Below are 13,154 nucleotides of genomic sequence, written 5' to 3'. Positions count from 1 at the left end.
ATTGATTCATATGCTGATGGTGGATTCTTGTCAATGTCTTGGGCTTTGTATGTGATCAAGGGGAGCCATACGGGGGTGAAGGTATCTTCTTCTAATTGTCCCCGTGTCAGTTTCAGTTTATTGGTAAATTTTTCTAGTAGGGCTGTTTCCCATACTATTTGGTACCATTGGACCATGCTTACTCCTGACAGGTCTCTCCAGTGTCTGGCTATGATGTTTCTGGTTGCTGAGAGTAGGTGGGTTATGAATTATGTGAGTGGGCATTATTGTCTTGGAATATGTTTAGTAGGGCCAGTTCTGGGGTGATTTCTAATACTGGCTTAGTTATTTTACATAAACCTACAATTCCCAGTTGTCATAATGGAAGAATGCGATTCAGTTGTCTTGCCTTTAACAAAGGGCCACAACTGTGGATCTGTGTTAATGCTGTGAAATGTGCTCATTGAAAACAAGAGGAATGCTGCATGTTCTGATAAGAACTTATTTCAGTTTTTGTTTGTTTTGATTTCCACCAGCAGACAATTCACAAATGTTACCATAGTACATCACAATCATCACATCAGAGACAGTCCGTGTCTATATAGATACTGCTCTTGGAAGCACTGCAACAAATATTTTATAGATCTTGCTAATCAAGGGAAAAAATGGGTCACTATATTTATGTATTTATAACTCATTTTCTCCAAAGACTGAGCCGACTTTACAAAATAGCTAAAATCTATACTAAAATGTAAGCCAACGAGACATATAAATTATAATTAAAACAGATAACAAAATTAAAATAGCAAGATGTTTTTCCTTTAAAAAGAGAAATCAGTGCTTATTTGTCCAGTCTGACTGAAACTGGGTTGTGAGTCCTCTGCAGGTATAAAATAAAAATGTATTTCAGATTGGAGCTCTACCCCACTACTATATTCATGAGCATTTAAATGGATTAGTGTCATAGAAAAGACAGTTTTTTTTATTTTAAAAAAAATCGTATAAAAGTAAAAAGAACTGTGTGTGTGTGTGTGTGTGTGTGTGTGTGTATAACTTGCATGCTTGTTATTTTCTTTCTCTCTCCCCCACTCCCCGCCTAGACTGCTGCTACTCTGAACTGCATGAATAGCTACTTTGTATTGAACTGATATATTAAATAGTAGATCTCAATTTTGGCAACTCCAGAACCAAACAGTGACAGAAAATGAAGCTTCCCTCTCTTCCCTCATAGTTTCTGTGCTTATTTGAATCCCACTTAAGAAAACAGCCTCACAGTATGGGAACCACTACTCTAGAAGCAATGAAAATACAGCACATAAAGCTTTTCCCACCCATATATATGAGTAGGCATTAAGCATGGTGGGGAACCTTAAGTTGTTGTAGTTCCAGTCATTATTTTGACAAACTGATAGCGGCAAGCAAAGGGTACACAAAAACTTGCTCTTTGAAAATAAGCTGGAATACATGTATGTGTTTCTAGAGCCTGACTCTTAGCTGAAGAAGGATATTTACTTCCCTGCTTTTCATTGAAACTTGGCATCAGGATAATGTGTAAAATCAGCTTGTTTTGTATATTCTGTGGGAGATGGAAGAGAAAATAACTGCAGTGATGATTTAAAATTACCTTTTCAAATAACACTATGGAAGGCATGTCACTTATCAGATCTGAAACATTTTTACTACATATTCTTTTATGCACTTCTCAGGTTCAGTTAGATTTAGACGTTTCTACCAGATGTCCCCTCTTCAGTCACATCTAGAAGGTACCACATTGTCTAGCTCTAAGTCAGATGCATTGTCTGCACAACAATGTGTATTCCAGAAGCATTCATTCCTACTAGCAGAGATCTCATTTCTTTCCTCTCCTTAAGAAACCATCACAAAATTTACTCCAGCCCCAGCCCACCAGAGCTAATTTTTTGGAGGGTATACACTGAGCTGCAGGGGAGAGGAGGGGAAAAGTGATGTTCCACTAGAGCACATCCCTTCCAGTAGCAGAATGGGAGTGTTGGAATATCACCCAGAATCAAGATCCAAGATGGTCTTAATATGTTGAAACCCACAAGATGAGATTCAACAGATATGAATCTGTACCTGCATTTAGGAACTAAGAATCAATGCCACAAATATAGAATGGAGGGGAGACCCCCACACAAACACACCTTGCATGCCAAAGGTGTATTTATTCATCATAAGCCAATCATGAAACAATAGTGCAATGTGGCTACTAAAGAACCTTGCAGTCTTAGGATGTATAAATAGGTGCATGGTGTCCAAATTGTGATAAGTAATCATTTCATTGTACTCTGTGCTGGTCAGTTCCAGGCACTTTAAGGAGGACCTTGACCAACTGAAGCATGTTCAGAGGAGGACAGTCATAATGGTGAGGGGCCTGGAAACCAAGTGCTATGAAGAACAGTTGAGAGAGGAGTTGGGTGTTTAGCTTGGAAAAGAGAATATTAAAAGGAGAGGGGCAATGATAATGTTACACACACACACACACACACACACACACACACACACACACACACAGGGCTGTCACACACACTAAGGAGCTGACTTCTTGTCTATGTTTTCCAGAAGGCAGGACTAGAAAAATGGCAAAAACTGCAAGGAAGCAGATTTCAGCTAAATGTCAGGAGAAAGTTAGTAGTGGAATGGATTGCCTCAAGATGTGGTGAGTGTTGCTACTAGAAAAGAGTCCAGACAACTGTCAGGAGGGGTCTTCATCCTCCATTGCAGTATCTGCACTGCACACAGGATTGGACTAGATGGTCAAGAGTCCTCCCAACTATGACCTCCAAAGGGCACCTTGACCACCATGATGTAATCGGCATTATATATCTACACTAGTAATTTATATTGGTTTTACACTAGTTGTTTATATTGGTTTTATACTATTTTAACTATCAATTGCACATTCTCCCCCTGTTTACTCCTTCCTCCATTTACCCTTCCTCTTTTTTTATGTCTGTCTGTGTGCATGTAGCAAATGAAATGACTACTAAACCTATTAAGACTATTGTGTAGACATGCCCATAACACAAAACTGAGCTCTTTTTGAGTGGCACTTGCATTGGAACGGCTTTTGATACGTAGGAGAGCAGAACAGACTTGCTACATTTATTTCACATAAGATGATTCAATACACAGGCCAAATTTTAAGAAGGGAGACATCTGAATAGCTGGCATTTAGATAATGAGTCGTGAATTAGGAGAAAGCGATTTCTATGCTTTTCTTTCTCTTATGATCACACAGTGCAAGGCTGGGAGCAAGAGAATGTTCAGCCGAGGGTGTGAGATGCGGATTTACACACCTGGTCCATAGGGCACGCCCATGTGAGAATAACAAGCCAATGTTTCACTGTGAATGTTGGATGGGGAGAAGAAGAGTTATGCACTACGCAACAGCCCTGGTGGTTGTACCTTTATCTCTATTGCTAACATTCAGGCAAACCACTGCATGAGCAGCATTATAGTTACGTTTATCAGTAGGATTAAGGTCCTTGACTACCAGCATGAACAAATGACTTTCGGAACTAATCCTTCTGTGCCTACAATATCATATGATCTGCTTTGGAAGACTTTATTTCTACTACAAGGTCTTTCCGTAAGTAGTGATATATTTAACAGACTTGAAGCGAGCCTCTTTAAATGCATGCAACAACTAAGTTGAGAAACGAACTTAACCATTTTGCAGAACAGTTGGTCAGATGTCCTGGAAGTAGTGATGAAATGAAGCCACAGAATGCTACATATGGTGGTACATTTCCCTCTCCATCTGCAGAAAACCATTTTAGATCTTAGGAACTGTAAAAAGGAAAAGGAAACTAGGGGATTTGTTTTTTTTAAAAAAATCAAAGAAACCTACCTTCCCTCCCACCCCTGTGAATATTATTAGTTCACAATCTTCATTAAGTGGCTATACTACTTTGCTTTGGCTGGAGTGTTATATAAACACTGTAACCCCAGCCATAACCTTAGGTTTGCGGGACACCTTCTTAAGTCAAACTTCCTAAATTTAATACTGAACAAATAGCCATCAAGAAACAACACCCTTCTATGTTAGTATAGACCATGCACAAGACATTGGCTGGATTACTTGGAGGTGTGTTGATGGTAAATGATGAGTATGATGAGTGAGGAAGAGGAGGAGGCATTCTTTCATAAGCGGCTTGGCATGTCACAATGACCTGCAGTTTGGTGGAGAGAAATCAAAAAGCCCCAGTGGGCATACCTTTCTACTCAGTCAAAGGAGTTATCTGGACTATCCATTTACATGCAATAATAATTGTCTCATTTATCAGCCCAACACATTAAAAAAAGACCTGATGAGCCAAGCTATTGAATTACGGTAAATAAAAATCTTCAAAGTGCATGTGAGCAAGGAGAAGAAATCAGGATATTTTTCCAAGCGTTGGGTGCTTTCTCCCAGTCCCAGTCCCATGATGGAGAAAGGCAAGTTCTAGTATGTAGAATAGGTGCGGTCCCCCCCCCCCCGCACCTTCCTTTCATAAGAAACAAAATATTCCCCAAACCACCGTTTCTCAAGAAACGCTTGCTTTCCAAAAATCCAGTAGCAATGGAAATATAGTACAAAGCAACAACAAAAAATGCACACCTTTTTATCCCATTTAAAAAACACAAGAAGCAACTTTTACTCCTTGCTTCCAAGTTACATGCTTCTTTGCAGCTTCTTGTACCTATCAAGGACCCTATTAATTACTGGAAGCAACGCTGCACTCATGTAACCTTAATTCCCCTCTGTTCCTTATAATTAGCGAGTAGTGCGTACCTTATTGCTGTGACAGAGGTGAGGTTAGAGAGGAGGATTTCTACTTTTTCTTTTCTTTTTCTTTTTAGTACAGCAGTGGAAACATATAGGCCTCCCTATTTTTTCCCCTCCTGCCAAAAAGGAGCGTATATGCATGCTTTAAATCATATGGATGGGGATTGCTGGCATTGAAAGCAGGGATGCACTCCTGAGCAATTTTAACCGAAAATATAGAGCTTATAGCCCTATCCTAACCATATTTAAAGTAAATTATCCTAGCTCAATAATACCTACTTACAAGTAAATATGCATTTGCATTCTGGTTTCAGCTTCAAGAAAATTACCGAAAGAAAGCCAATAGGCTAAACCCAGATTTCTATAGATTTTTTTTTTTTTTTTGCGAAAGACAAATGAAAAGGAACCACAAGTCTGCAGTACACCTATTAACCCTTTTAAAAGTATTTTATTTGGGGAGGGAACTTATGTGCATCTGTTCAAAAGGTTATGGGATTTGACCTACACATATAGTGTGTGTGTGGCAGGAATGTTAGTGATAAATATACTTGTCTTGTCATGAAAGACAAAGAGAACATTACATATCACACACACACACACACACACACACACACACACACACCTCCATGGAAATGTAGCACTTGGATTCTTCATCATAGAATCTCTGTCAATAAAAAAAGCAAATTAATTCCTCTCCATGGGGCAGTTAAAATAAAGACTTGCTGGGCACTGCTAATTAAGATGTTATGTGCTTAGAAAGCCAAAGCTGATCTGTTACTAGGCGATAGTTATTTTTCAGTCACTCTCTCTTTAAGCAATACACCTCATTCCAAATGTAGGTTTACATTATGCTAAATATAGATGCGAGTGCTTTAAAGCTTTGGAATGTAAAAGGTAGCAGTGGGAAGGAGTCAAACGTCACTGCTGTTTCTTCTTCTTTTCTTCTTCTGCTTGTTGTCTGGATCCAGTGCTATGTAGGATTGCAGCCTATTCCCCCCCCTCCCCATATTAAAATAACGCACAGCTAAATTAATCTTAACTCTTACGTCACCAAAAGTACTGCCCAAAGCCCACTTTATGGATTAGCTGAATACAACTGAGCAATGCTCTCTAAGCATGAACCAGGCTCAGCGTTTCATACACAATGTCAGCTTTTTCTTTCTTTCTTTTTTTTAGGAAAATGCTAAAATGGCAAATGTCAAGAACCAGCAACTGTGTGTTTAATAAATGAGTCAGAACTCTAAGTCCTCAGCTGTAGCTGAGACAATAGTGCTATTGATTGTAACTTATCCCACCCTCTCCTCTCCTCAGCCTCAAGAACATATTATTTGCCTTGATGCCACAGGATGAGCCCGTTTGATTGCAATTGTATGTTCATTCCTGGCAAATGGACTCCCCCCCCCCCAATTCTTCCAGTGCTCCTGGCCACAGGCAGCTGTTAGCAGCTGCTAAAAGAATCTGAATTTGCCAGAGGATCTGGATTTGTGTCCTTCTTTCAAATCCAACTTCTAAAAAAAAAAAAAAAACCACCCAATCCAGAGGCAAAGGGCTGAAATGTAACACACGTGTCAGGATTATTAAGCAGCAGTAGCAGGGCAATGCAAAACCTTGGCTAATTGGGGCTGCCACAGGGGAAAGGAAAACGCTGTCTCCCAGCTAAGAAGACACACAGTCAAGGGTGGTAGAGGAGGACAGAGTGCGATGAAAATATAGCAACTTTTGGAATAGGAATGAAACAGAAAGACCTCTGTTGCCGCAGTAGACTGAAAAGGGGCAAAATCCTACTATGGCATGTGAATAGCTCCAAGGGCGAGCCTTGTCTTTATCGGAGCTGGCCTTTCAGCGTGATTTCTAAATATGTCAGATGTTTCTGTTCCTCTGTTCTTTATTCAAAGTGAGTAAAATGAGATCAGAGGCAGCAAAGAGCCAGGCATCACTTTGTCACCTGCGGCAGCTCCAGGGATGGGGTTGAAGGCAGGGTGGTGATGGGGCTTTAGTGCATTCATTAACACAACTTGCTCTTCTTGCTCCAAACTATGCAAGCCTTAGCTCAACTTAGTATATTGAAACAGAGATGGAATGTTGCCATCTGCCTCTTCCCCTTCCCCTAACCTCTGCCTAGTCATTAAAAGTAATTCAGGGAAAGAAGGAAGGGAAAAAAAAGAGGGAGGGAATCTCAACGGGATGCTCACTTATGCAAAGTGACCCCACTAATTTACAATGTGGCACTATGTCATAATTCAGAACACACACTCACACAGGAAGTAGACAGGAGAGGCAGAACACAAGCACTTTTAGTCACTTTGAAGTTTTAGTTCTCTCTGAGTTTTCAATAATTTGCTATAAAAATCGGGACAGCAAAAAAAAGGTTGATTTGGGAGAAATAGCTGTTTTAAATATGTTATGCTAGAATGAATTTTTTTCATTTTTTAAAAAAAAAATAGCAAAAGAAATTATCTATATCCCCTCCTACCCTTTGTAAGGACACCTGAAGAGGAAGGAGGAATAGGGAGCTACAGAAACAGGTTTTGAAGTAGGCAGGTGTTGTCACCAGAGGCAGCCACAACACACACGCACCCTGCCAACACAAAAAAGGCCATGGCTAATGAGAGGCAAAGTGAATATAAAGCCGACCTTGTTGTCTCAGGGGCAGCAAGGCAAGTTGTGGGGCTAGGGCCAACGCAGAAGTTGTGTAACCATCCAGTATCCTGCCCCACCTCGGTTTCAAGGAGAAAGAGAATACCAAACAAGCAAATGGTGAAAAGAGATTCCTGAACGTGGGGGGAGAGGGAGAGACAACAGGCAAGATAAGCACCCGCACACACCACCTTTTTTCTATGCCGATCATCAGGAACATCCTTGGGTCCCCTCAAAGCCTGCTTCCCTCTCCTGTCTCCCTGCAACTTGCAAGGAACAAAGTAGTACAGGTCTCAGCCATCCCAGGGGTGGGGTGTGCGAGGGCTGAGAACATCACGCGGCCACCTCCTTCTGGGAAAGCAGGGCAGCAGAACGGCGGGCGAAGTGCCTAACTCGCCTTTGCTGGCAGCGGAGCTTTCTTCCATCTCGGGGAGGAAGAGGAGAGGGTCTGAGGGTGGGGAGGCGGCAGATGAGGAGGAGGAGGCGGAGGCGGGAAGGAACTTGGCAGCCCAGGCAAGCTATCTTTAGCATCCCTCGGTTAAGTACCAGCCACCGCCACCACCACATCACCACCCATGTGCGGACGAGGAGAGAGGGCAAGATCTCCACCCGTCCAGCCCGGGAGGCTCCCTTCGCTGGCGGCGCAGTTCTTCCCCCATAGCGCACCCCCCACAAACCAGCAGCAGCCCCCCCCCTCACATAACCTCCCTTTATGAGCCACCAGCGACAGAGTTGGGAGGGAGCAGGTGCCAGGGATGCCACGGTCCGTGTGTGCGCGACGACGGCAAGGGGAGCGTGGAGCCGTCATGCCGGGCCACTGCGTTGACCAGTATATATTGGGGGGGGGAGAAATACACGCCTGGGGTAAAGCCGGGAGCTGGCACAGGCACGACACCTCCTCTCCCCCCCCCTTCCATCGTCACCAGCCGGGTCGGCTGTAGAAGAATCCCCACACACAAAAACGCAAAAGGAGGAAGCCCCCGTCAAGTAACGGAAAGAAGGAGAAACCAGCAGCGCTTACCCTGAGCTGCGGCGAGGAGCCCCGCGCAGAGCACCAGCAGCCGAGCCCCGAATTGCCTCCACGCAGTCATGTCTGCAGTTTATTCCACACACATAGAGAGAGGGAAAGGCGCGAGCGAGAGCTCTGAGGAGGCAGGCTGAGACCCGGGGTGGGGGGTGGAGGGGGGGTTGCAACGCCGGTTGGTTGGTTGGCTGCTTGACCGGTCGGTCGGTGCACCTCGCCGCGGCGCCTCTCAGCTGCGAGCGCGGGCTCTCCCCCTCGCCAGAAGTGCCCGCGGGGCGAAAGAATCACCAGAGGGTGAAGCCAGGCGGAGGAGAAGGAGGAGGAGGTGGTGTCGGTGGTGTCGGCGGCGGCGGCAGCAGCAGCGAGGGTAGCTCCAGGTGCCGCGAGTGGCAGCAGCGGCGGCGGCGCAGCATTCGACGCCTCCTGCAGGACTGCTGGTTGCCTCGGCTCGCCGCCTTCTCATAGCATCAAGTGCCGGCGAGCCACTGCGGGGCGGAGAGCGCGCGGGGAGACCAGGCTGAGGGAGAGGAGCGGCGAGAGCCTCCTCCGCGAGCGGCTCTCCCGAGTCTGAGGCGAAAACCACCAGCTGCCCCAAGACAGCAGCGACGTCGACGACGACGAAGACCGCGGAGAGGTGGCGGCGGCGGCGGTGGATGAAGGGGAGACGCGGCCAGGCATCGAGTGAAGAGGGAAGCCAGAGGAGACGCGGGCGGCGGCAAATAAAAAGAAAGGCGCGAGAGGGAGAGGAGAGAGAACCAAATGGAAATAGCGGGTTGCTCCTGTCACGGCGAGGAGGAGAAGCTGAGGGACGCAGCCGAGCCGGGAGAGCGCGGCAAGCTTGACAGGCTTCTAGCAGCGCAAGAAGGAGCTGCTGCTGCTGCTGCCGCTGCCGCCGCTGCCGCCGCCGCCGCCGCCGCTCCTGCTGCTGCTGGACTCAACCATCCCTTCCCACAGAGAGGGGAAGAAGGAGGCTGGAGCGGCGCAGCGGCGGCAGCAGGAGCGAGCGCACCCGCCAAAGCCCAAGGCAAGACAGCCGCAGCAGCCTTCTCGCAGCCCTCACAGAACGAGGGTGGGAAAGCGCGGGAATGCGAGGGGAGTCGTTTTCTCTCTTCTCTTCTCTCCCCCCCCCCAAAAAAAACCCCTCCGCCCCGCTGAGGGAGGTGGTGGCAGTGGCTGGGAATCTTCTTTTCCAGTCCCAGGTGACGACGGGGCAGTTGAGGGGGCAACTGTAGAGAGAAAGCGCGCGCGCCGGCTGAGGGGCGGGACGAGGAACAAGCTCGGGAATCCCGCGCCGCGCCGCGAAACGCTCTCTTGCGTCCCGCCGTCGTCCCGCACGCTTCTCGTCTTCCCGCCAGACCTACCTCGCAGGGCGCTCGTTGGGCGCGTTGAGGCGGCTGGCTAAGCGTTAAAGCCGGGAAGTCGCGACTACAGGAGGGCAGGGAATGGTTCCCCCTGATCGGCTAAGCGACAGCAGCAGCCCACACCCAGACTTTGCTTGGTGTCTTCGAGGAGAAATGTCCTCCTGGGGTCTCCCAAGGGGCCGTTTGCGAGGGTCGCTCTGGATTTTCTGGATCCAATCTAAATAAGAGTGACCCCTCCGCCCTTAAAAAGAGCAAGGGACACCTGGTAGCCAGTGGGCAACCTTGAACTTAGGTCTAACGTATCTTCTTTGGCTACGGGCTTCTTCCAAGGAAGCCCAACCACCTTGTGGAGCACACACACGGAAAAGGCTATGCTGGGTGTTTTTGTATGTATGTCTAAATCCCCGGGGATAGCTCAGTCGGGAGAGCACAAGACTCTTAATCTCAGGGTTGTGGGTTCGAGTTCCACGTTGGGCAAAAGATTCCTGCATCGCAGCGGGTTGGACTAGATGACCCTCGTGGTCCCTTCCAGCTCTATGATTCTATGAACTCCGGAATAATAGTTGGCTTTGGATCTGTGCTAATTACCACTCGCTTGGAGATGGCTGCCTGCTCTACCCAGTCCATTTTGAAAGAAGTGGTCCCAAATTATGCATTTAAACATGGATCGTGTCACCTGTGGCTGTCATAGGACGAAGAAGACAGCTGTTTCCCAAATCCGATGGACAAGGCTCGTTAGGCCCCTGTTCAGCAAGGCACTTAAAAACGGTTCTCCTCTTATTCTTTGGCAGCATTCACAAGTCACTCTTCCCGCACTAAAAGGCGTGCTTGGGAATCTCTTTGGACAGCGATGTAGGCTTCACACACAGCACGGTCACCAGACCCAGGAAGTGCAAACCAGCAATCCTTGTTTCAGAACCACGTGAGCAATGTCAGAGTTGGCAAGCCCCGCTCCTGAATTACTTCTCTGAGCGCTAACTAAACAGTTTTAAGGGACATTTAGGATGTTCTTTCAGGACAGGTCGGATTCTTCAGTTTATCTTCAGTACGGCCATTTCCCCATGGAGGGCTGGAAGTGGGCAACTTTGTGGTTCTCTGACCCCACTTCAAAAGAGTTCCGGAGCGGAGTAACTTAAAAGAGCTTCTGATGCGTTTGCTACCTTAAGACCATTTCAAGCTCTCGGTCAGGGCAAAAATAGAGAATGAAAAATAGGAAAGAAAAAAAAAAACCAACCCAAAACTGCTAAGTCTCCTTGGGACCACGTTTCTTTTTCTGTATTCTAATACTCTCCCATTCCCAATGATTGGCCTCATCAATTTCTGCCATTTAAAACTATTTCTAAAACATACTTCTTTGATGTCAGTATTGAGAAGACATCTTGTAAACGTGAGCCTATTTTTTTTAAAAAAAGTATTATTATATTATTTTTAAAAACCTACCCTTCGTTCTGTGGCATAAACTACGTTAGAGTGGTTCCTTTGTAAGGCCACAAAATGTCAACTTTTCTGTTTTCCTAATAAAACAGAATTGTTTGCTTAAAAACTCTCTGAAGCTGTAATCCAGTGTGCCCTGGGAGTAAGCTCCATTGAAGTCAGTGGGACTTTCTTCTGAGTAAACCAAGCGATTCCTTGGTGTAGTACCAGAAGAAGTCGAAAATTCTAAAGCCAGTTAACACAGCAGAAAGAGCCTTACTTCCTAATTAATGCCCGAAGCTACCTGTGTTGGTAATTAAAATACAAAGGATCACAGGACAGAAGCAATACCAATGGCGAGGGGGAGTTTTGAGGTTGTAATTACTCACTGATGATAAATTCTCTTTCTTGGTAAAATATGGAAAGCTGTTGCCTCGTTGTATGGGTTCAACGAGTGGGTACTGAACAAAGTAGGCTGGCTCTGTTAATAGGCTTATATTTATATTGCTGCTTTTCTCACCGGCAGGGAAAGCAGGACGGGGGCTGGGGGCAAGCTTTGCGAACGGGAAATCTGCGAGAAACATGTGACACTGCTGCCATCTAGCGGCTACATTTTTCTCTGTAGCGAATTCATAAATATTAAAGACACATTTCAGTCTTAGTTTAAAAAAAACCAAAAAGATTATTAGCGCGTGTAAGAAAGATCTCCGCCACGCCCTCATTGTTTGCTTATCTATTTATTTGTTGACTTTATATTCTGGCCTTCCTCCCCAAAAAAGCCAAGGGAAGCACAAAAGCCTATCTCTATGACTAATGCAGATGCTACTGTTCCCTTACATTCCAGAGGATGCAAACCTCGAACAGCGACTCCTGCAGATGTATAACAGACAGGCGAATATGAGAGCAGATGATTTTGTTGCTTCTCTGCAGTAATTTAATGCTTCAATCTGGTGCGGAGAGATATGGTATGATGGCCTGAACAGGAGGGACCAAGGAAAGAACAATGAATTCTGCAGAGATAGAAGAGGCATCTTTATGAGTGCTGGTGGCTCATAGAACTCACAGAATCATAGAGTTGGAAGGGATCCTGAGGATCATCTAGTCCAACCCCCTGCAGTGCAGGAAAATGCAGCTGTGACTTAACCGGGATCGAACTTGCAACCTTGGGGTTATCAGCTGTGCACTCAAAGCAACTGAGCTATCCAGGATGTACAGCACACTGATATCCCTCAGTAAACCATTCAGCAATTACTGGACTAGTGCAAACCACATGTGTTACCACTATGCTTCCCATCTTTGTATGCATTGAATTCAAAAGGTCTGTTTTCAAAATGGGACTTTGAAGAGTTAAAATAATGAAAGCCAAGCTCCCTGATGCTTGAAACTGTCATCTTTACTGCCATTGGTTCCCTCTTCAAGACTAGTTTTAAACAAAGCATATGCCGTTTCATCTGTTTGTACATTGTCTTTTCATGCTAGCATCCTTATCATCCTTCCTAACTGTCAGTCCCTAAGCTTCCCTCAGCTGTGGCCTTTTTGTTTGTTTGTTTCATATCTGTACCTTATACAGCTCCTAGCACACTGCAGGCCTGCTCCAGTCGACAGAACTAGCACTTTTACAAGTGTCACATAATGTTCATTTTGCACCTGCATGGAATTGATTCTTTGATGCGGCAGTACCTATTCTCTAGAACTCCTCCTTCTCCATTGATGTTAGGTAGGCACCTTCACTGATTTTTTTCCTGCACCTAGTAAATACGTTTTTTGTTAATGCAAGCCTACTAAAACATGTACTTTAGTTTTTCTTATGTAGATTTTAATAACTGATTTTTGTTTTGTTTTTACTTATATTCTGATGCATTTTAAAGTTAACTTCCTCTTAATGTTTGATTTAATCAGTATTTGCAGTGAATATTTTATATTCTATATAAACAGTTTACAGGCTAGAATA

General features: G+C 45.2%; 1 protein-coding gene across 1 annotated transcript in view; it reads right to left on the bottom strand.

Annotated features, from left to right (window-relative positions):
* The window catches only part of CSMD1 (CUB and Sushi multiple domains 1), a 946,508-nt gene extending 933,934 nt beyond the window's left edge, over positions 1–12,574 (bottom strand). Inside the window, exon 1 of the mRNA XM_035109950.3 lies at positions 8,427–12,574. Within this exon, the coding sequence (XP_034965841.3) occupies positions 8,427–8,496 (70 nt within the window). The 5' untranslated portion in view covers positions 8,497–12,574. The remainder of the gene's footprint in view (positions 1–8,426) is intronic.
* Between the last annotated feature and the right edge of the window lie 580 nt (positions 12,575–13,154).

This window comes from Zootoca vivipara, chromosome 3 (assembly GCF_965207765.1).
Source record: "Zootoca vivipara chromosome 3, rZooViv2.hap1.1, whole genome shotgun sequence".
NCBI lineage: Eukaryota > Metazoa > Chordata > Lepidosauria > Squamata > Lacertidae > Zootoca > Zootoca vivipara.
The sequence above is the reverse complement of the archived record's forward strand: the minus strand, read 5'-3'. Positions and strand labels throughout refer to the sequence as shown.